A 24,755-nucleotide genomic window follows, 5' to 3' on the forward strand; every position below is an offset into this window, starting at 1 on the left:
AATTCTATTCTTTCTCTTCCTTATCCATGGGTGGATAGATAGAGCTATTATTAGCTTGTAGTCTTCTCTAATTGGGAGAGTGCTTAGTCATAGACCAAACAATGATTATATTTGTAGATGGGCGTTCGATTGTTGGTTTTCTTTAGGTTTGTTGAGTGTGAAGGCTTTGATGAATAAATTGCTCTCCTTCAAGTCCATCAAGGGATGCTCCCAAGTTCTTCAAGGAGCTCCTTGGTTTTTCAATAATGCTTTTCTTCATTAACAAAGATGATTTGTTAGTTTCACTGCTACCAAGATCAAATTTGCTCCGATTCGGGTTTGTCTCCCAAAGCTCCCTATGGAGTTATGGGAGGAATGTATCACATATGATATTGTTGATGCTATTGGTAAATTTATTTTCATTGATGATATCACAAAAGCTAGAATGAGTTTTCTTAATGCTAGTTTTTTGAGTTTCTTTCGAATTCGCTCAACAATGTTAACTTGTCTCCAAGTTTCTTGTCTAGGAGCAAAACTTTAGTATGAGCCCTCTTGGCTGAACCACTTCCACAATGTTGGGAATTTCTCCTTGGTGTGCCAAGATATTCACAAGGATGCAATAATGTGCTAGGAGAAAGCTCATGGGTAACGCTTTAGGTTCCTCATGAAAGGAACAAACTATTTTTAAAAGAGTCTAATTCAAGAACATTTGGAAAGGTGTCGGAGTCTACGAGGAGAGATCCCATTGTCAAGGATGGTGACTATTGTAAGGTTAAGAGGATATTTTATGTAGTGATGGAGAGTCCTTGGATTGAGTTTTCTTCTTCAAACAATGGAAGGGCATTCCTACCCTGCCTCCCTTCTAAATTGTTTGATGAAGTTCGGTTCCAAACCAATTTGTCTATCTGACTTTTGGTCCATTGCTTTGTAATTGCTATTAGTTGTGTTCTTATGCTAGTTCTACTATTGCTAGATACTCTTTATCTTGCTCTTTGTAAGGCTTACTTTGTTTTCCTCTTAGTTGTTTTTCTTTTTTTGGTTCCTTCATTGATTTGTTTTCAGATCATTTAATGGTTTGAGCCCTTTAAAATGCATGCTTACCTCAAAAATAAGTAATGATGATTTGGGAGTGGAGACCCAAATGAGGCTGACTGGTAGTGCCCCCATGGGGGTTTGGGTGCAATGTCATCAGTAGGGTGAAGGTGAAGCACCCATTGTGTAGGTTTGGGAGCAACACCCTAATAGAGTGAAGGGACATTGCCCTTAATTGGGTTGAGGGGTAGTCCCCCTCATAGGATCCAGTGCTAGTGCCCCTGACATGCTCCTTATCAAAATATATGATAGGGTTGAGGGGGTAAGCCTCAACCAACAAGACAAAATTAAGGCCTTTGAAACCTTTACCACCATAGAAAATCACATTTTTGAACTACAAGCAAGAAAAAATAAATTATATAAATTTGGATGGGTTTTCAATAAAGAATTCATGATTTTTGAATTTACTTGCAAGTTTTATAGGAAAAAGTTGCTACAAGTTTTTCAAAAATGCGTGATTTTTTGGGCGAGTAACTCGTTTGACATTCAGATTCAAGAGTATTCACAAGTCAAAAGCATTTTTATCAAGTTATGCAATGCTTGTTAGAGAATCTCCATTTCATGGAGGGGTTTCTTTCTGAGAAATATCATATATAACTAATGTTCATTATTCAATTGTATTGATTTTTATTATACATGATTATTTCCACTCACTTGAACCTTGGATCTTCATGATAATTTTGTAGAGGCTTTTAGGATATGAGTTCCCTTGGTTAGAACCTCAACTTTAGCAAAGGGGTTGTTACTTTTTCTAGCTCATTAGTGACTTTCTTTAGCCATATGTTTTCTATTTTGTTTATAGCTAGGTAGAGAGTCTTTCTTTTTATGTTTGATGCTGTAATTTTTCCTTTCATGGAATGTGTTTGTTTATCATTCTATTCTACGCAAATGTTCAAAGTTCTATTTTAGGTTGATTGTTAGAATAGGCATGGCTCTATTGCTCATAGATAAGACATTGGTCAGCTTTTTTCAGAGACTAAAGATTTTCAATGGTTTAAGTTTGTACTAAAATTGATACCCTTCAGAAAATTTGCATTTTATGGTTTAAGTTAGGTTACCCTTCACATCAATTTGTCAATTTATCAGGATCATGATCTAGTTTGTCTACTAACAAGTATTCATAGATTGTTTGTGGATTAGGAAAGAAAAACTATGTTGAGACAAACTTTCAAAGGATGTGAAGGAGGGACATGGTTGGGGAATTGTTTTAAAAGTTCCTTTGGAAGTTTATTCAATTGAAATAAATGCGAGTGATGATGCCATGAGGGTAAGAGGCTCAAATGGCTATTGTGGTTAAAAATGACAATAAGGAGAAAATGTATTCATCTTAAGGAAGCATCACATCTTTTTAGTGTCATTGCTATTTTTAATTCCAATTTTAGTTGCAATGGCTAAATAAGTATGTCAAAGTGGATAACCTTACTAGACTTATGCACATTCTTGAGGTGTTGTAGGCTATTTATGTCTCAAATTTCCAATGGTATTGCTCGGTGGCAATGGCTATTTAGATAGTAGTCACACCCAAAGTATGACCTGCCAATAGGGAAAGTAAAGTGTTATGTTTGCACTTTTTAATGGGCATAGCTAGTCCAAAAGCACTACTTATGTGGCTGAATGGGAGGAAACATGCGATAAAGAGGAAAGCAAGATTCTACTTAGTATGAAAGTTCCTTCTTTTGTGTTGAATGCTAGTGAGAAATGATGATTCAAGTAGTGAAATCATTGGAAGGCATGTCAGAGGTTACTCCATTAGAAAATAAGATACAAGTCAAGCTTGCAGCTAGAACACCACTAGTCTTGCTGTTGTGGGAAGCCACCATCAGTTCTTTGGGAATCATATTTTGTCATGATTTCCTGCTAGACCCAAGGAAAATTTCCCTGAAATACTATGAAGGCAACCTGGAGGACAAGAAGGACGAGGAGAAGAAGAGTGCGGTCCATGCTAACTCTGTATTGCTCCTAATCATATAGATGTGTGAATGGGTGTACGTGCAATTATGTTGTATATAACATTTATTGGTATTCTTGAATGTCTTGACATGAACTGTGAACATTGTAATTTATGTATGTGATTTATAACATGAATATTTTTTCACTCTATATGATTAGATACCTTGACACTAGTCCTTGCATGGTGTCTAATATCCTGTTGGTGATAGTAAGAGATGAATATGAATATATGCCATCTTCACATATCATAAATCATTTTTCCTTTTATAAATGAGTACATATCATCACAAAATCATCAAGGAGTTCTTATATTAATATCTATTATACTAAAGCGATATAAATCTCCATTTCTGACTTTACAGGTGCCAGTTTTGTTTCTGAAGCCAACATCTTCATATGTAGAAAATGGCGGAACTATTGAGATTCCGCATCCGTTACAGTCATTGGACTATGAGGTAGAGTTGGCTGTTGTTATTGGAAAGAAAGCTCGAGATGTGAAACAGGTGCATGCAATGGACTATGTGGAAGGTATGATGTATTATTAAATTATTAAATAGAACCAAATTGGTGAGCTTTAATTGTACACATTTAAATTCATTCTTTATTCAAATTTTTATTGGCAGATATGCTAGATGCAATGCTGCAATACCTTTTGAGATTTATCTGTTGTGTTAGCGTGTTTTGAGCACTAAATCAATAAGGACATGAAAACCATTAAGTGTTGTTGTTTTGCTGTTATTGTGGTCCCACCAAAACAATTGATTCTATGTTGTAAGGCTCTATTACTTATTTCTTCCACTTTTTAAATTTCTTAACCAAGTTTAATATTTGAGAGTGGTATCTGAGTCATTGTTAACAATATCAACATAATGAGACAAATAAATTTGACCTCAAAAGTTGTACAGCCCCACTATTGTATATGTCAAACAAGTAGAAATCATGCGCACAATTTGACAACAAAAACAATTGCATTTCTTCTCGTCATTTCTCCCTTGTCTTACTCACATGTTTATAAATTTAATGACAAATGATCTAAGAGTATGTCTTGGCAAGAGACACTCGTAAATGGACTGATCGTGTCAGTTTGTGTTTATTGAAATATCAGAAGATATAATGGAATGGGATGAAACAATCATCAAGGATTTTCTTAACATTTTATGAATAGATTGACATTTTCATATGTTACAATTTGGAATAGTAACTTTATAGAAACAGGGTTTCATTGTTAATAATTTTAGTTTATAATGTTATGTCTATACTCAAACCACTTTTATGAAAACTCTTAATATTCATTTATATTAGCTACGGTGACGACCAAATACACACATTTTCTTAATAGAGTTCAAAATAAGTTGACTCCAATCTCAACTTTAGAAATTTGGATCTTTTCAAGATGAAAATTAGTTATGTTGATGGCTAAATTGAGAAATTCAACAAAGATAGAATCAAGATCACCAACCTCCCCTGAAAAATATAACTAATCTATTGATGTTCTCATCTCCAAGGTTATGGGGTCTGGGTCACAACTATGTTTGATGAACTAAGCGGTCAATATGATTTGTTAGTTTGTCTTTATTGGTTTGACCATTTTCAATCAATTGGAAATAATCATTAATAGTTCTTTTATCCTTTCTAAATTTGTTCTTTTCTTTTATGATGGAAACATTTTTAATCTAATCCTATTCTAACAGTTAATAAATAAAATGGCAAAAGAGAGTAGATTTTACAAGAAATAAGCTAATGTAGTAAGTTCCATATTCTGTTTTCAGTTCTTTATGACAAAAAATTGAATATTTTTACCAACCCACTATATTGCAATCTATTTGGCTCAATCATTCATAATGTAAATATAAGATTCTGAGGAGATTTTCTTGAGAAACAGAAATGAATACACAACTAATGTATTTTACACTCTAGTTCAATGTAGTTTTTTATGACATTCAAATAAAATTTGTGATCAAGCATTCACAAGATTTCCTCAACGAATCGACATGCAAGAAATGAAATAAAGTACTTCACCACTTGAGAGTAAAAGGATTTGAAGAATTGAATTTTTTTCATTGATTGTAAAGTTCATAACAATTCTAAGAATACAGCTATATTGAAATTTGATCTTCTTCTTCAGAACATTCCTTTAAATAATGAATACTGTATTTAAATGGTTTCCAAAGCAATAAAAAATGTAATGATAAAACAACGTCCTTTTGTTTTGGGTGTGTCTTTCATAGAGTAAAGAAGAACAAAGGGTCTCAACGATGACTAGCATTTTCTTCAAACATTGCATGCATCTCTTTTATTGTTACTCCTTCATGGGAAAAAGGCATCTTTATCTATTAATAGCATTTTACTTTGCTTTTCAAAAAATTATCCATGCAAAAGCATAGAGTTGTCTTCATGCAATAGGGGATCTGGATGCCCTATATTTGTCCTAAAATTTTGGAACAACTTGAGAGCTCTAGTAGGACCCATTTGCATCCAGAGATTCCATTTTCAGCCTCTCAAATTGGATCTTTTAAATAAGAGAATAAATCAATTAAATTCATAACTTAATTCTAAAAATAGAAATAAATTCTTTCCTAGAATTTGAATATTTTGCCTAGTTTTGTGTTCTTATTTTGTTGGCATTGCAAATGTTGTTAGAAATTTATTCAAGCTAGTTTATTCTAGCTCATGTAACTAATCCAATATGAATTTACAATCTTCAAGGTCATTTCCTAAATATTCCACCAACTTGGTTACACCAAGCAATTCCCTTCTAACAGTCTTAAATCACACTTGTAAAAAAATTGCATTGTCAACCTATGCAGCCTGATTCAACTCTTCTTCTATATTCTTCTTCAGGCTTCCTTTGATAACCTTGAGTCTAGCTTTTGCACTCCCAAATGCCTATGTCCATGTCTCATATTACTCAGCAAAATCTTTAGTATTACACATCACCTGATATTCTTCCTTTTGTTCTTATAGTATCCTTAATTTATATTCAATTATTAGATCTGTTTAGAAAGTAATTATCCGTGTACATTTTTGTACAAAACCGGGCTCCTCAACCTAAAGAAATCCTTCATTTTTCAATTCTTTTGAGCTCATTTTGGTTTTGTTTAAATTTTATTTCCTCCAACTTGTGAAGATTCATCTCATGAATCTCTTTTTCAGTTTTCAATTTCTGTATAAACGAATCATTTATCGCTTGAAACTTCTGAGTCTACTCATACAGTTGACAATGCAATCCTATAATGCCATCAGCATTTTTTAGGAATTTGGCAATCCATTTATAAATAGCATTAGACCTTCTCTTCATTTCTTTGTAGTGAAATCGATCTCTTGCTTAGACATTAAACTTAGTGTTTTGTAGAAGTGCTATCTGTTGGGCTAAAGGACTGATAAGCCCTTTAATAAAAACTTTTATTTCCTCTAGTTGTTGCATTTGTTCCTTATTAATTTGTTTATTTTTGTCCATCTTCATTACTAATATTTCAACTGCAATATCTAAGGTGTCGAATTCAGCCCAGAAATAAAGATAAACAACAATCAAGAAGAACAAAATAGATGCAATAAGATAAAAGAGAAAAATTATCGTGGGAAAACCCTACCAAAAATATCACTTTTATTGATCATAAAATGTTCAAGTGTACAACGCTTTTTGCTTGATGCGATATATATAACCAATGGAGAGACTCTTCACATTACAACTGAAGGTTTCTTGAATTTCGCAAAACATGACTTCATTTTTTCGAATATACAATTCTTCGTAGTTCCATGTGCATGTCTCAACACATGTTGTATTACACATGTATTTAATATTACAATTATTATCATAAATGTTCTCTTCAGCTGAAGGTGACCATAATGGTAATAATGCCCATATTTGTAGAGATAAAGATAGCTATCGTAGCTACAATCTTCAATACTCCTTTGCGAGAGAGAGATATTTAGCTAAACAATCATAGAAGGCTGCAACCAAAAAATGTCAATGATAAATCTTAATCATATAGATTTTCATAAAAAAATATAATTCATGGAATTACTCAACATGAAAAACCTGCAAGAATCACAACCAACTTTCATCACAGACTCTCTCAACTTGATGTTGTCATGGAATCTCTCAACATGACAAGTTAGTAAGGTTTATAGGCAACATTTTATCACAGACTCTCTCAACATGATACAACCACTGACTCTCTCAACATGACATCCAACTCCCATCACAACATATCTCAATGTGATGACATCATGGACTCTCTCTACATGATGCACACTATGAATCTCCCATAAGTGAAAGAGTTATCAGGTTGTCCTTACAATTTTAATAATTTCACATTAATAAGAACTCGTAATCAACAAGAAATCATAATTGAGACTCATTTCCAACAAGAGTCGCGAAATTCTACAATATCATTATCTTATTACAGAGAAGGAAACTCATTAACATGCATAAAATTGATTGAGATACTCATTAACATGCATAAAATTGATTCAGATACTCTTTCAACAAAGACTCCCTTTTTGTAGGGATGGCCTTGCTCGCCACAATACGATAATTGATGTAACCTCCCTCTAAGGCTGAACATCTGCCTTTGAATCTCATATTTGAATACAAATATGTATCATCAACTCAATTCGGTAAGCAACATCCTCATTTCATTGATTCTTGTTGCATCTTGCAACCAAGAGAGATTAAAAACTCATAAAATCAACTATAATAGAGAATAGTGCTAAAAGCATACACTATTGTAGTGATATAACAATTCATGATAAAAATTCAGAATATAATCATAAAAAAAATCTGGAAATTGCATAGAATGAGTTTAACCTCCTTGATTTGACACCATGAATTCACATCATCTTTACCTATGTTCGTAGGGACTCCATATCTTCATAATTTGAATCAATAATTTCAACAAAAAAACCGGAATAACTTCTTTCAAAGCAACATCAGGGTTCACAACAAATAGTCCAAAATGCCTACAACTAGAATTCCAAAAGAAGAAAAGACAATCCTAATCCGTATTGCAATGCAACTACAGCAAGAAGGGAGACACATTTATCTTAAACTGATGTGAGAGCATACTAGATGCCCAAGATGAGGCACAATTGATGACGGTACACAAGTGAGAACAAAGGGCCTTCAGTAAAAAATTAACACAAAGGAACCAAATCGCATGCATCCACCCAAGATAGTATCTTCATCTTTCTCAAAGTAAATAGGGGGCATCAAATGGACCCAAATCTAATTAATTAGCATGGAACAAGCTTGTTGTAACATACCATTTTTACTAAGCTAAAAGTAGAGAACATATTCTAAGATTATAATCGAATAACATAACGGAATGACATGAAGTAATTTACAAACCGATACATCCTACAGAAATGAAACTATTTCTGAATTGATTATATAAGATATACAATCAGAATTTAAGTAACGACAAAATCCATTTCATATGAAAGACAATTAATATAACTTCCAAAGCTAACTTCTATGATTACATTTGAAGAACAAATCAACTTAACCCTATTTGCAATTATACATTTCAAGTAAGGCAAGAGCCTACAACACAATGGTAACTTGTGAGCCTCTCATGTGGGAGATCTTGGGTTCAAATTCACTTAACACATAAAAAATAATTAATTACAACAAATAACAATAATTAATTTAGGCTTCGGCCGTTTATTGATCAAAATAAAATAAAATAATACATTTCAAGTAATATAAAAGTATGTACAAGTAAAATATTTAGAATTCATACATGAACTGAAATAACTGTCGATGTATTGTGCAAGCCTCGACATATGGTGAAGAGGAGAAACATTGACACATGCTTAACCTGCCAACCACGGACCTTAAAATATCCACCACAATCTCTTACGAGAAAGGTGTCATGTCCCCATTTTAAGATATAATTTTAATAAAAATTAAATAAATAATGATAGTAAAATCATATTCATGTATAGAGATAAGAAATAAAAATTACATATATAATATATTATCAATAAAATAATATTTAGTGTAATATTTTAAATAATTAAATAATAATAACTTTACAATGAATAAATGAATCAAAAAAATTAAATACAAGAGAATAGTGTAGAAAGTATGTTATCTTTCTAAATAAAATTTAATAATAAATGACAATAAATATAAAATAGATAAGTAAATAAATAATATAATAAAATTAACTAAATCTAATAAAAATATAAGAGTTGTAATAAAAAGATGCGACTCTTTAAAATTAAGGTATAAAAGGGAGGAGAGTTCTTTTTAAAGAGGAAGGAGGAGTAGAAGAAGAGATGAGTTAAAGAAGAATTATTAGAAGATGAATGAGAAGAAAGCGACTTTTTTTTCAAATATTTTCAATGATGAAAGGATGTGACTCTTTGGAAGGGTTGCAATTATGAATGTTGTTACTCTTCAAAAATGTTTTAACTATGAAGAGTTTTGACTTTTCAAAAGGGTTCTAATCATGCAAGGTTGTGACTTTTTGATAGTATTGTGATTATGAAGTGTTGTAACTTTTTGGTACTATTATGATTATGAACTGTTGTGACTTTTCAAAAGACTTTGATTAAAAGTGTTATGACTTTTTCAAAGGATTGTGATTATGAAGGGTTGTGACTTTTTAAAAGGTTTGTGATTATGAAGGTTTGCAACTCTTTGAAAAGGACATGGGTGATAAATAAAATATGGATGGATTAAAAGCAATTATACCTAAGAGAGTTGAACTACATTAGAGTAGAGAAAGTAAAGAAACTAAACTAATATATATTGAATGTTTGGAATTGAAGTATAATATACTTTATGAAGGATTATAAAATGAAAAACTTAAGGAACAAGAGGCGTGTTCATTAGCTATGTTTAATTTGTAAATAAATATGAATTATTTGGTAGATACAATAATCAAGATTAAGGATTGAGATGAGAACTTTATAGTTATCATAGACATCAAGTAAGAACTTGGTAGAGGGCATTCATTAGAATGTTGAGTTTCTTTTAAGAGAACTCAAAGATTAGTGTACATTCTTGACTGAATGTCGGGATTTCAAATTGGAACCCAGAGAGAGATTTATAGAGAATCTCTTAGAGACAATATATATTGTAGTGGTCAAACATATGCATATATTAGAGATAAGAGATTTGGTTAGAGAGGGGATCTCTACCAAGTAGTGTTATCAGAAAGAGACCTAAGGAAGACGTTCTTTATATGATAATTACGTAATAGATATAGTTCTCACCAGATGGTTAGGTGGTTTGAGAGGATCTCTTCCGAAGGATTTGGAAGAGTAGTATGGGTAGTATTTAGATTAATATTTACTTAATCCAATATTTTTAATGTGTTTCACATACAACTTTTCTATATTATATTGATGAATGGTTGCAGGTTACAACATTCAAATTTAATTTGGAAGAGGGGACATTTCAAAAGGCCCTCTACCCTGGGTTAGGCTTGAGGCACCATAATCCTGCCATCTGAGCATTCTGGTGTTAGACTGTCAGCTAAGCAACAGACAAGGTTGAGGAACTCCTCCATTAACCTTTTCTCTGTCAGCTAACACTCCTGGCCTCTAATTATGATCAATTATGGCAAGCATGCCTCTAATCTACATTGCCCAAGGATTTAGATGGGCAAATGAATAGCCCGATCACCACCGCTCGACTTGACAACTAAATATATTTTGGACAATCATGAGCAGACTCAGACTAAACAATTTTCTTTCTTTAAATGTTCATGCAATTTAGACATTGATTAATAGTTTATTCTTCTTGCAGGAATACCTCTCCTCTTCACCCATTTACACTTGGCTTTGCTAGCCTTGGGTGTATCCAAGGAGATTGCTGGTAATTATGAGATCCTTATCAATCAGTTTTTGTGAATATCATTCTGATTTTAATCATAGGTAGTATATAGCAAATACCAGTGTTTAAGTCAGAAAAATACTTTATTGCAAATGATGGAACAAACCTTATCCAATGTACAATATAATTTTTAATTAATTGTTGAGCATTCAGTCTTAAGGGAACTATATCAGTTTAGTCCCTAGGACTATGCACCCGATATGCATAGATAAGGAGCTAGTCATAAATAAAGAACGAGCAAGGCTCATGCTCCTCAAAAATTCTTACTACGTTTGAGCCTTGGTTACGACCCAGATAAGTAACCAAGCTTGTGATCATGATAGTCCTTCATTCGACAGTGATATATAAAGAGAAGTTTGCATTGAATAAGGCATAGCATGAAATAAGAAAAGACTTGTGAAATGTTTCATGACCTGAGAAAAGAATTCAATCATTAATGTGATCTTGAGGCAACAACTCCATGTGATAATGTTTCCACCAACGTGGCCCAACACTGCAGATCAAGTATGGTAATATGTTCTAGAATATGGGTAGAAAGAAGAGAAGATACTTTTGGTTTAGAGTAATCGCATGACAAGAAGGAAGTGAATAAAAAGAATGATCCTTCAGTTGTGGGGAAGGAAGATAAAGCCTCCCGTGCTTTCGGTTACAAGAAAGAGCTCGATATTAGTTACAAGAACATCATATTTTCAAATTTTAAAAGTTTGATGCCGATAAGGTGGCAACGCTCATCGATATGGAGTCATAATAAAACATAAAGATTATACTTTGTCTTGGTTTAAAACATATATATATATATATATATATATATATATATATAATGTCATCATGCTATTGAATTCTACCTATAATTGTACATACATATACATATATCTATACGCGTCTGTAACTTGAGAGTATGCATAATTCCTTTTTATCATTATATTCTCCCTAGGTACGCACACAGATATATATATATATATATATATAAAGTTACAATGTTGACCACTTCTACAGTCTCAAAATAAAAGAGAGGTATAGTTCTTCTAATGATATTAAATGTTAAATATTTCTCTTGTTATAAAAATTGACCAAGTAGCTGATGATTGTCCAAGGTATACTCCGTTGCCTAGCCATTAAATCCTTCACCAAATTAGTTAGAACCAATACCTGATGGTCTGATGATGGACTAAACTGGTGCCCCATTCCTTGAATCTTGTTTAGCAATGTTTCCCCCCCTTCATCTGCTCCTGCAACCAAAAATGCGTATTCCGCAATAATAACATGTTCCTTTATTTAAATTGAAATATCAAGAAAACACTGTTGGGTTTTCTAGATTTGCTGCAAATGTAATAGCACTGCCATAATGTTTGGTATGTACTATCCAAATGACTACCATCTCTCTAATATATGATGAAGTACGGATAGACATGTCTTTTCAGGGGACATGTCTATTTATTAGAATATAATTAATATAATGACAAATAAATATCTCATATATTTAATATATTAATATATGTATTATATCTCACACTTAAATATATAATATATATACTTGCACTATAGTTTATCCAACTAAAGCTACCAAATATTAACAAGCACAATAAGTGATAACTGTCACAATGGCTAACCACCACTAATATTTATTTTAAAATATAAGCATTTATTTTTAGTTGAAATAACAATAATCAACTAACAAGTCAATAACACATGAATCAATTTGGTTAATCATAACTTCCATTTCACAAGATCATGATATCCGAGAGTTTCTAACCAACCATTACAACGACTATAATATTATTTTAAAAGATCAAAAAAATTGGGATGTAACACTTGCTAAACACCAGAGGTTATGATAGACGATAACAACTCAGAAAATATGATTAAACTGATTACTTGATACTCCTAGATTGCTCACACAACAATATTAGAAAGCTCAAAAATTAAGAATAATAAGCGAATCATTCCAAGTACTACCCTAAGTGCTTCTACAAAGTTGGAAATAGAAAAAGATTGGCTAGATTCTGCCTATCCAAAAGTTGAGCCTATTATCAAATTTGCAAATTCTTAACAAACACAATAAAGGTGATCGATAGAAACTGCTAGAACTGGCTTTTGCAAAATGACAAAGATGAAATTATATGATCCAAATGATGATTTGGTTCTTGAGATAGCTCAAAAGCACAAGCCTGCGGAGAGGACTTAGGGAACAACAATATAACAATATCAATATTAGTAACTCCACTTCTAAGTGATTGCTGTTGCACTGAATATTTTCCAACTGTTGCTTTTGGCTAGCACCCGATAAATAACATTCACGATAAACATAGGACTAACTTTCAGGAAGAAACATATGAAAAGTATGGATGATGCTATAAAAAAGGTTTATACACCCAAGACTGAGAACCTCTTTGAAACATGACATCACACCAAAGCTTGCAAAGGCTACGTCTTGACTCGTTCCTCTTTCAAGTTTTGCTGCTTACATGAATCATAGCTAAGTTACCAGAAACAATAGTTGTCTCCAGACATTAAAACATCTGAACTATTTTGATGAAAACAAAACCATTATAGGTCCCGTTCCGAGAGAGTAGGCACGACACCCAAAAAAATAAAGTCTGAAAAATGAAATACATTCATGGTAGTAAGAATGAAATGAACATTACGCCCAAAAACGATCAAATTACAAAACTATTTGTAACGCTTGCCGCCAGAATGAAAATGAATAATGATCAAGATACAATAACCATTTGTAATCCCTCTAACTCTTTACTCCTATCTTTACACAAAAATGGAAAGAGAGATATGTGAAATACATATGACTTCCTTAATAATACCTAAAAACAAAGAGAGCTGACGATGGTAGAAACTGTTACAAAAAAATATGGATACTATGCTAGAGAATCGACAAAAATAATGTAAAAATCTTTCACTATAGAATTGACACAAAATAATGAATAATGTCTTCTGCTAGCAAAGAGGCATTGAAACGGTAAGCCAGTTTTAAGTTCGCATAAGCATGAAAAGTTACGAGATGAAGCCTCGACAACATAATGTGAACAAATAACCAAGACAGAGGCAACACAAAGCTGAAAATGACATAGCGAAAGAAAAAATAACCCAATATGAATAATGAAGAGAAGCCTTGACAAATTCCATATGCATCTATAATTTTATAGGGACTAAATGGAGAGCAAGAGACTCACTCACAGACGAAAAGTTTCAGCCTTGAAAGATTGGAAAAAATGGAGAGCAAGAGACCTGCCTGAAGATGAAAAGTTTGAAATCACTATTGAGAGCTGACGAACTTGGGAGCTTAAAGTTGTTTTGGGCGGCGAGCTCCAAAAATAAAGAATATCCACAGATGTTTGGCTCATAAAAACGCTACAAGATTTTGCTTGGGCAAATTATACTTTTGTAAGGTATTAATGAATGCATGAATTCAAAACATAAATACAGGCACGTTAGTCAAATAGTGAGATGTAAAAAATTTGACATTCCTCCAAAATTTGGGAACCACATGAAAAGAGGCAACAACAAGTGTTCCACATGAACATAGAAGAAAGAAAAGAATCGCGTCAATCACTCAAACATTTGGAGATAAGGAAAACAAATTTGAACATGTGTCCCAACAATAGATACAATGCCAAATAATTTAACATAGGCGGTGATTGTTGGAACAGAGGCCCAAAGAAATCACAGACGATAGAAATGAATATAAATGAATGTAGTAGCTCTCTCGAATTACGAGAAGAGCATAAAAGAAAGAAATTGAAACAATATGGACATGCACGAGTTTTTCTCACAGCCATCATAATAAACACATATATCCTTATACATTCTCCTTTCTTGCTATTATACAAACCAGGCTTCAATACCATGTTAAACAACAATTAAGAAGAACAAAAAAAATGCAAGAAGATACAAGAGACTCTAATGTGCCTTTTTGAGGTCATTAGAAAATTTCGAGTCCAACTAATAAAATAATTAAAAGTGAGTTTGAAGTTATATTAAAACTATTTAAAAACTCTCTTTTACTTAAAATAGGGAAAAGGTGACAAAGGGGAAATAAGATGAAAGACGAAATGAGAATTTAGCGGGTCACTTTTTGAGCATTAAAAGAGAAAGTACAATTTATTTTTCAACATGCTTGGATTTGAGATTGATTTTTTGGTATCTTTTTGGAGAACTTTTGGAAGCCTCTAGCTTTCTCTTTTTGAGACCTAAGGACAAAGAACCTTTAGGATTCTGGGTGGATTGGATGTAGCTTCGATTCATCATCTGTGGTGGACTTACATCAGAACTCACATCTGGGATTAGAGATGCATGTTGTATTTTCTCTCCAATCTGACTGTAATACTATTTTTAAGATTGAATTTTATGCATATCGTTGTTGTATTGCTGATTTATAATACAATGACAATTCTGAAGTTGTATTGAAGCTAAGTATTTTAATGAGCATTTTGGTTCATTGCTAGTTTCATCTGTTGGGTTTATTGGCAAAAGATGTATTTTGTTTTGTAAAATTATTTGTGAATGAATTTGGGGGAAATATCCATTAGGGACATTACGGTGGTATTAGAGCATCGAACTTGCCATCTTGTTGGGTATAGTCAGAGGTTCAATTAGAACATAGTTGTAGATATATAAACGGATCAATGAGTATTTACAGAACAAATTTTCTTGTTAGCTAATGAGTTTTCACAATTTAGCATTGACAAAATTACTTTTTAAGTTATATTATTTCTATGGGTACTGATAGTAGACTATATGGTGTCAAATGATGAAGTTTAAGGGAAATATTTTAGGAAGATGAGTCCTATATGGAATTGAGGAATTGTGGGCCGGATCGTATTTGGGATTGTTTGTTATTTTAATTGCAAAATAATCGTTAATGGTTTGATTATATTAAAGCCCTTGCTAATCTACCTTAGTTTTGTGACTAGAAGTGAAAAAGATTAAGGTTTTTTGAGTTACAATAAAAAATTAATATAGATTGAATTTTAAATTATTTGATCTTCTGATTCATAGAGATCTGCAGATAGTTGATGGAGAAGTCGAAGAAATTTAGAATGGATATATCAACAAATCTTTGTGTCATGAAGGAATGTGTATGTTGTGAATGGTTGATTGCTATGGATGAAAAATAAAATTTTCAAGGGATTTGAGGCGTTTGATCGACTATTGCAAACACAGGACACTAGAAATTTTTGGAAAAAAAAGCTATACTCCATTCGACAAGCTTTCCTAGATTAATTTTGATGACGTTTTGTATGTACTAGAGTGTATTGCATACAATAAGCCCGTGAGAGTTATAAGTGCCATCACCAGTTCTTTCGATAGTATTTGGAAATAAATTGAAAAATAGTTGAATGGACGTAGACGTCTGCTGGGAGTCATACTAAATGGGTGGTTGTGAATTTGCAAGTGTATTGTGGAGTCGTTACAGGCTATTTTGGGCAGAGTATTAGTATTTTGGCATAACTGGAGGAAGTGTGGAAGTTAACTAATGACAACTATCCTTGAAATACTCTGACAATGTCAGTTTTATTCCCTGTCTTTACTTCTTGTAGAGATTCAAATAACTTGTTAGAGTGTTACAAGATAACATCAGACAATATTCTTCCAAGTGTATGCTGAATTTGGAAGTGCACAGAATGACAAATGAAAATGTAAAACTAGCAGTCGCCTCTCGACTTTAGTGAGATTATCAAGATAACAACACCAGTCACATCCTACATTGAAAACATATTAAGGAGGGTATTACAATTGATTGTGGACAGCCTTTGGGGGTTACATGATGATAGGGACTCTACTTGTGGAAAGAAGGTAAAAATTCTAGAACTAATGGAAAAAACAAGACTTTTCATTCCCATGTTGGATCTTGGTCGTGAGGAGATGATTCATCAATTGTTTCAATGTCTCTTAAAAGAATTTAAAAAATACCATCCAGATAATGTGAGGACTTGCATTAAAACCATCATGTCATTAATCTGTGATGAGAATGATGACATATGTAAGCAATTAAAATCAGATTTGTTGGCTATGTGGAGAAGGGATAACATTATCTTACATTTTGCTTACGAGCTTGTGGAGGAACTAATTGAACAAAGGTTTGACATGTTCAAGGAATTTATGACTAAATGTGAGTTAACATCAGAAGGTATACAAGTTGAAGGGTCTTTGAAAATGAGCAAGAACCACATAACAAAAAGAAGATCTATTTTACTTGCAAGCATTTTTGGTCACTTGGTCACATTTGTGGGGATAACAAGCATGTAGAAACAACTCAAGAAGTGCAGATCACGTTGAGGAAATTGAGGATTCGTTGGTCCAACTTCAACATAATGAAGATCATGAGAGGGAACCCGATATGGATGATGGTAAGATTTGTACTAGCATTTTATTTGGTGAACTGGAGGGTTTTATTGACAAATATTATTGTAATCATAAGGCTAAATTGAGTTTCTCCATGAAGATGAGTTATGTGGAGACAATGACATAGTAGTTGAGCAAGACCATAAGGACCAACAAAAAATGAACAATGAGAACTCTGATTTTTATGACCACCGTTATATATCTACACAATGCCATGTAGACGGGGATGAAGCAAGTGAAAATGATTCAGAGAATTCACTTGATGGTGATCATTTCATTGATGGAGATGTTGATTTGAATGACAATATTCATGGTGATGTTGAAAATTCAGAATTGTCCTTGATGCATACTGATAGTTCCTATTGATTATCTAGAGACATAACACTAAGTCTTCATGAGATGGTTGCTATTTATTTGTGAGCTAGTGATTTTATCTTTATGCATAGTCCAACTATCAGGGGTTGTTATTTTGGGTCTGTTATTATTGTTTCAGATTTGGTCTATCCTCTTGAGGTTGGCGAGTCACAAGTTGATTTGTGGAGATTTCTCATCTTGAGAGACTGTATGAGATGATTACCCTTCCAGTAGAAGGGCACAGTGATAGTAGTGTCATCTTCTATATTGTTGGTCCGTTTTATGACAGCGATTCACGGTGGACTTATGAGTTTTGGTTGGGTGAATCAGTTTGCTTAGTTGGTTGATTCTATTACGATATTAGATAGTTTTTATTTACTCTTTTTTTGGTCTTTTTCTAATGGTCACTCTTTTTGTAATGTTTCCATAAACTCCTCCTGTTCGGTATGGAAACTCTCTCTCTCTCTCTCTCTCTCGCCGTCTCTTTCTCTCCAAAATGTTTCTATTGCTCTCTCTTTGTTTGTTATAGAAACATTCTTATGTATACTTGTATATATAGATCATTTATGATCTTTGTTTAATAACACATCCATTATTTTACCATAATATGGTATCACAGCAAATTCTTGGCCTCTTCAAATTTTTTTAATTTCTTTTTGAAATTATTTCTTCAAAATTTTCAAAATATTATCTTGAGTGTGCCCAAAATTTGGATTTTTTTCCTTCCAAACTCGACTAGGTATTTGACATACAAATCTTTTTGCAATTTTTTGGTGCATGGATCAAAATTTGCCTTTTTTTTCAATTCCACCCTTTGTTGAAGAACTCTGCAATTTTTTCAACTTCTTAAATCCGATTAAGGTTTTTTTGAAAACCCAATTCCCGTGTCGGATCAACAATTTTTTTGCATATCGCTGGTGGGTTTTTGTAGATCTCATCTAGTTTTGTCTCACTTTTTTCTGGGTGCATCATTTTCCATGCCTTGATTTTTAAGCCAGCAGAATCAAAATTTGATAGCAAATTCTATCGGGGTTTTTTGAGCTCTCATTCGGGTGTCTCTTCACATTTTTTTGGGTGTTTCATCAATCTTCGTCGAAGTTTGTGCCTTCCAAGTTTTTTCGCCCTTTTCATTGAAAAATGTGCAATGGCATCTCTCACCAGCCTTATGTTGGAAGATAGTCTACGATTCACTGGAAAGAACTACAACATTTGGAAGCATTTTAAGCCCACTCCTTTAACAAGGATAAAGGCCAATCTCAGTGTTCTGCACAGTCTTTAAATAGCTTTAAGAAGCGAATCCGGTGCAACTATTGCCACAAATTCGGTCATGTGATCCAAGAATGCAAGACTCTCATTGCTTCTGATCAATGGAAGTAGCGTGGATCCCAGCCACAAGCTAACATTGCAGAACATGTTGCCCTCTTTGATCAACCCGAGGCTGCCTTTTACGCTTTTTGAGGACATGCAAATTTCTATTTTTTAAAGATAGAGTGACTATTAAAGGAGGGTATTACGATATTAGATAGTTTCTATTTACTCTCTTTCGTCTTCTAATGGTCACTCTTTTTGTAATGTTTCCATAAACTCCTTCTGTTTGTTATGAAAACTTTCTTTTTCTCTCTTCAGAATGTTTCTATTTCTCTCTTTGTTTGTTATAGAAACATTCTTGTGTCTACTTGTATATATAGATCATTTATGATCTCTATTTAATAACACATTCATTATTTTACCATAATAGATCTAGGATGATAGGTGTTGACCGGATGTATGCGTGGCATTTTGAGGATTTTGTTGTAGTACTATATGGTTTGAGATTTCATGCAGTTATGATCAGAGTCACGCCACCTATTGATGCAATGATACTTGACAACTTGACATGGGATCCATGGATTTGGTTGATGGAGGAGTTGCATTTGGACACCTTGCTTTGCAGTGTGACAGGATGTGTCTCTAGATTAGGCTATAGAGCTATTTACAAATTTATATGGGGTCCTGGTACTGATCGCTTGGGGACAAGCAATCCCAAGGAGGGAAGACTATATTGTCCCCTTTTGAGGACATTAGAAAATTACTAGTCCAACTTGTAAAATAATTAAAAGTGACTTTGGAGTTAAATTAAAACTATTGAAAAAGTGTCGTCTAATTAAAAATGGGAAAAGTCGACAAAGGGAAATTAAGAGGAAAGATAGAATGGAATTTGGAGGCGGACTTTTTGAGCATTAAAAGAGAAAGTCCCATTCATTTTTTAACATGCTTGGATTTGAGATTGATTTTTTGGTTTCTTTGGAGAACTTTTGGAGCCTCAAGCTTTATCTTGTTGAGACCCGAGGATGGAAAACCTTTGGGATTTCTATGTGGATTGGACATAGCCTTGATTCATCATTTGCGGTGGATTATACATCAGAATTCACATCTGAGATTACAGGTGCATGTTGTATTTTCTCTCTAATCTGACTGTAAGACTATTTTAAGATTGGATTTTATGCATATCGTTGTTGTGTTGCTGATTTATATTACAATGACAATTCTGAAGTTGTATTAAAAGTTAAAACTGAGTATTTTTAATGAGCATTTTGGTTCATTGTTGGTTTCATCTGCTGAGTTTATTTGCAAAAGATGTATTTTGTTTTGTGAAAATTATTTGTAAGAAAAATTTGAGGAAATATCCATTAGGGATATTCCAGAGACACAAAATTATCCTTGGAAAACTCTTCCAAATGAAGGGACAAACCCAACTACATAACCAAAAATATCACTTTTATTGATCATACAATGTTCAAGTGTACAATGTTTTTCGCTTGATGCGATATATATAACAATTAGAGAGACTCTTCACATCACAACCGAAGGTCTCTTGAATTTCCCAAAACATGACATCATTTTTCAAATATACAACTCTTCGTATTTCCATTTGCATGCCTCAAAGCATGTCGTATGACAGATGTATTTAATATTACAATTATTATCATAAATGTCCTCTTTAGCTGAAGGTGACCATAATGGTAATTACTAATAACACCCATGTTTCTAGAGATAATTCTTCTTCTGTGCTTCGCTTATCCAAATTAATTCTTGATATTTGGTAGTCCCTTGGAGTCATCTCTTTTGCATATTCACCCTTTGTATTAGTGGCCATCTTTGCAATTATGGTCCCAGATTCATCCAAGTGTATGGTAGAAAAGATTTCTTGGTTTCTATTAGGTCTGACTTATAAATCTTGGAAAAAGGCAAAGGGCAGTGCTATGTCTAATGGCTCTGTCAGTGCCCTTTGCCATTTTTCTAGATTTAACTTTCTTTAACAATACAACCAATTGGAACAAAGAAACCAATACCAGGGTCCAAGATTTGTAAAGAATAGAGAGACAATAGTCACCACAACTGAAAAATCAATAGGAAAGTCAAAGAGGGCAATCAAACAACATAAACAACCACCAACAATCAACAGGCAAAACCCAACCCATAGGCATTCCCTAGAAAGCAGCAACCTACCAGAGCTCATCATCCTGAATGTAATGACCATTGACCACCCCCAATCTGACACATTGCAAATTCTGTTTTTTCTTCGTCTGAGTTTTAGAGTTTTCTGATTTCTTTTCTGTTTTATGATTTTCTGACTTTTTTGGTTTTTGCAATATTTTGAAGTGAGGAAATGCTAATAATAAATGCAATACTGGCAATAATAATATTATGAAGCAACTACAATCCCAACAAACTGAAATTATAGCATTATCAGAAAGAAATTGTAATCGACTTATCAATTGACATGATAACAGCTCATGAAAAATACAATCATCAACTGGATATGAAGTTTTTCCTTGGTGTGATTGCGTACAGCAGCAAACTCTTGATGGTGGTATGTCTGAAGCTAATCTTTAAACTCCTATAAACTTCCTAGGGAATGGGGCTGAAATGTGCTGTGATTGATTGGGATCTAACAGCAGACCTGAACGGCCTTATTTATGGGTTACATTTACTTGATTCTCACAAGCAGTTACCCTCTGAATGCCGCTGATGGCACGTTGTATTTTACCCTGGACCTTACTTCTAACCCAAATTGATTTTGTGCTTCTATGTCTTCCTTAAATATGCCTTGCAGATTTCATATGCAGCCTACGATTTTTCCATTCACAATCACTGTGCGGGCCTAGTGTCTTTGTCTTGCACTATTGTCTCAACTTGCCATCTATGTCTGCCACTGTACGGTCTGCTCTTACTTTTTATTGCCTGCCCGCCCTCCCTTAGTTGCCCATAGTACCTTTTTGTTTCATACATGTCTTTATATATAGTCTTTTTGTGTTTTGTTCGTGTCCCAACCGTATATGTGTCGTACGGTTCTGTTTTGCATGTCACATGTAAACAAAGTTTCCTGATGACCCAAGTGGCTTTATATTACCTCCGAATACCTTCAACTATACGGTGTGGTGGGTTCTATACCCCATGTGGAGGTCTATGTACAATGTCTTAACCACCGCACATGGAACCGCCATACGGTGATTAAGCCATGCTTACGATGACCAAGCCACTTATTCTATGACTAAGTCACCCATGTGGTTGACCTTCGTACGTGTTCTCTATTTGTTTTTCTACCACTCAATGGGTCTCAAGGCTGAATTGTGGCTTTCTTACACCTCTCAAATTATATCTTTATTCTCGACCCATTCACTCCATTAAGCACCTCCCTATCCAGGGTCCACATCTTGATGGCCCGTTTCCTCGCAACCTCTCAGATTTTACAATGCCCCAACTATTTAACTTTGATTTTTCTTGGTTTAATCCTGTTTCGTCCATTGTACTTTAGCACTAGTTGACCAGGTTGAAATCTCACCCTCCTCAAGTGGTTGTCATGCTACAACTTCTGCCACTGCTAGGCTACATCTATTGTCCATTGTGCCGTCATTTGGCACTCATCAAGCTTATTGAGTACATACAATTGTTCTCTCAAACTCTGCATATCACCCAACTTGTTTTCAATTCCTATTCTCAGACTTAGTATCATAAATTCCATTTGAACGATGACTTCTTGGCCATAAACGTTGGAAGGGCGTTTGACCAGTTGTCACCTTATAGGTAGTATGGTATGCCTACAAGATTGAAGGCAACACTTTCTCCCAGCCCTCCTGTTCCACTCCACATGTTTTATAAATGATCGATAACAATATCTTGTTTCTTCCCTTAGTCTTTCCATTGGCCTTGGGGTAGTATGGACTTGACAAAGAATGAAAAATCTTGAATTTTGTAGTCACCAACTTGATAATGTGGCTCACAAAATGGCCTCCTCTATCACTCATTAACTAGAAAGGAAAGCCATACCACATTATAATTTGTTCATAGATAAACATAGCCATACTTAATGTTGAAGGGTTTAACAATGGATGATGCCGCTACGAATCCCAATATCTTGCAATATATTATTCACCTGAGATTTTGATCGGGTTACATTGACCCTTAGATTAACCCTTGTCTTCATTATCATTCAAATTAGTGTAAGAATAATCTGTTTATGTAGGGGACCTACTATTCTAAAGGATCTGTTTATGCAGGGGCCCTACTATTTGTAGGATCTATTTGTGTAGGGGGAATTTTGAGGTTAGGTTAGGGTAAGGCTTGTCCCTTATAGAATGGTAAGGAATTAAGAATTGCAGGGCATGAAGCCCTATTCTTATCTTTATAATTTCTATGGCCCCCCTACCTTGACAATAGGTAGATTGTTCTAATTGTTTATTAGGCCCTTGCTTCAATCTAGTTTGTTAAATACTCGGTTGTTACCACTATGTATTGCCACCTTTGAGCCTAACTTGCCTTCAGGGGTCCAATAAAGCCCAAGCCCGAATGTTCAAAGAGTTCTCATGCGTAAGATGGATTTAGAGGCATGAAGTCCCTCTTCGGTGACTTTTTGGCTCTTTGACACATATCACACCCTATGACCCATTTCCTAGCATCACTATAGAATGTGGGTCGTCACAATCCTATGAGTGGCACTTTCCTTGCTGTAGTGTAGGGCTTCATGTGTCTGCTAGCTGAACCTTCGTGTTGCACCTCTATAGCGCACCTCTAGAGCACTTGATCCGATCCCATTTTAGATAACAATCCTTTGATCAGCTTGAAAGTTCTACTCTTGAGCACCAATTTTCTCCTCTCCACGAGTGGCATATCCTTTGAAAATTGGGATGTGGACAAGTACTCCCCAATGCTTGTGTAGTGAGATAAGAATACAATAGTGTGAAATGAATGGATGTCGTGGTAATCATTGTTCACCCCCTTAGGTGGTTCGTTGGACTTGATGCAGGAGAGCTGGTGGACAATTACATGGCTCTTTCCCAAGCACATTTTGATGGTGAATGTGAACTTTGACAACAATAACAACCATCAACTTACTTTGCCTTGGATTATAGGTTTATTGACCAAATACATCAATGCTTGGTAGCACACATAGAATGTGAGCAAGGTTGGTAGTAGGTAGTGCCTGAACTTTTGGACTGCGTACACCATCCCGAGAGCTCTTGCTCTATTGTGCTAGAGTTCTTCACCCTTGACAATAGTCTACTGGCAAGATAGATAGGATGGTCTAAGCCATGGTCGGCCACTTACACCAAGGTTGAACGTATGGAAAAACTAGAAGTGTCCACATAGACGTGAAACTCTTTGTCCCAATTCGTATATGCCAAAATTGGTGCTCCGACCAGTCTTGTCTTTAACTCTGTGAATGATGTACCTTGTTCGCTCCCCCATATGCATTTTTCTCCCTTCCATGTCAATCTCTCTAGAGGGCAAGAGACTTGAGCAAAATTCTTTATAAACCATCGGTAATAGCCAATGTGACCAAGAAATGATTTCACCTCTGTGACATCCGTGGGAGACTCCATCTCCACGAGCACCCTGACCTTATTGGGGTCTGTTTTTAATCCTTCTTTACAAATGATATGGCCCAATAACTTTGTCTGTAGTACCATGAACCGATAATTCTTTAGGTTGAGTGCCGACCTTGCTCTTTGACACCTTTCCATACATTCCCGAAGGGCTGTGATATGTGTGTTGTGCCCGCTATAAGTTGACCAATCATCGAGGAAGGCTTTCAAATTTCCTATGGACATCTTTTCAAAGACGTGCAAGATTATCCTTTGGAAAGTTGTGGATGTATTCCACAAATTAATAGGCATCTAGTTGTATGCGTATA

At 34.3% G+C, this 24,755-nt stretch overlaps 1 protein-coding gene across 2 annotated transcripts in view; it reads left to right on the forward strand.

Moving 5' to 3' along the window:
* The window catches only part of LOC149572544 (Fumarylacetoacetate (FAA) hydrolase family), a 283,932-nt gene that overhangs the window by 60,323 nt on the left and 198,854 nt on the right, over positions 1 to 24,755 (forward strand). For both annotated transcript variants that reach the window (XM_089813653.1, XM_089813654.1), the window contains exon 3: positions 3,384 to 3,549. In XM_089813653.1, coding sequence (XP_089669779.1) covers positions 3,384 to 3,549 — 166 coding nt within the window. The remainder of the gene's footprint in view (positions 1 to 3,383; positions 3,550 to 24,755) is intronic.

The sequence above is a fragment of the Cupressus sempervirens genome, chromosome 2 (genome assembly GCF_028749045.1).
Source record: "Cupressus sempervirens isolate cs-2001-9-10 chromosome 2, ASM2874904v1, whole genome shotgun sequence".
NCBI lineage: Eukaryota > Viridiplantae > Streptophyta > Pinopsida > Cupressales > Cupressaceae > Cupressus > Cupressus sempervirens.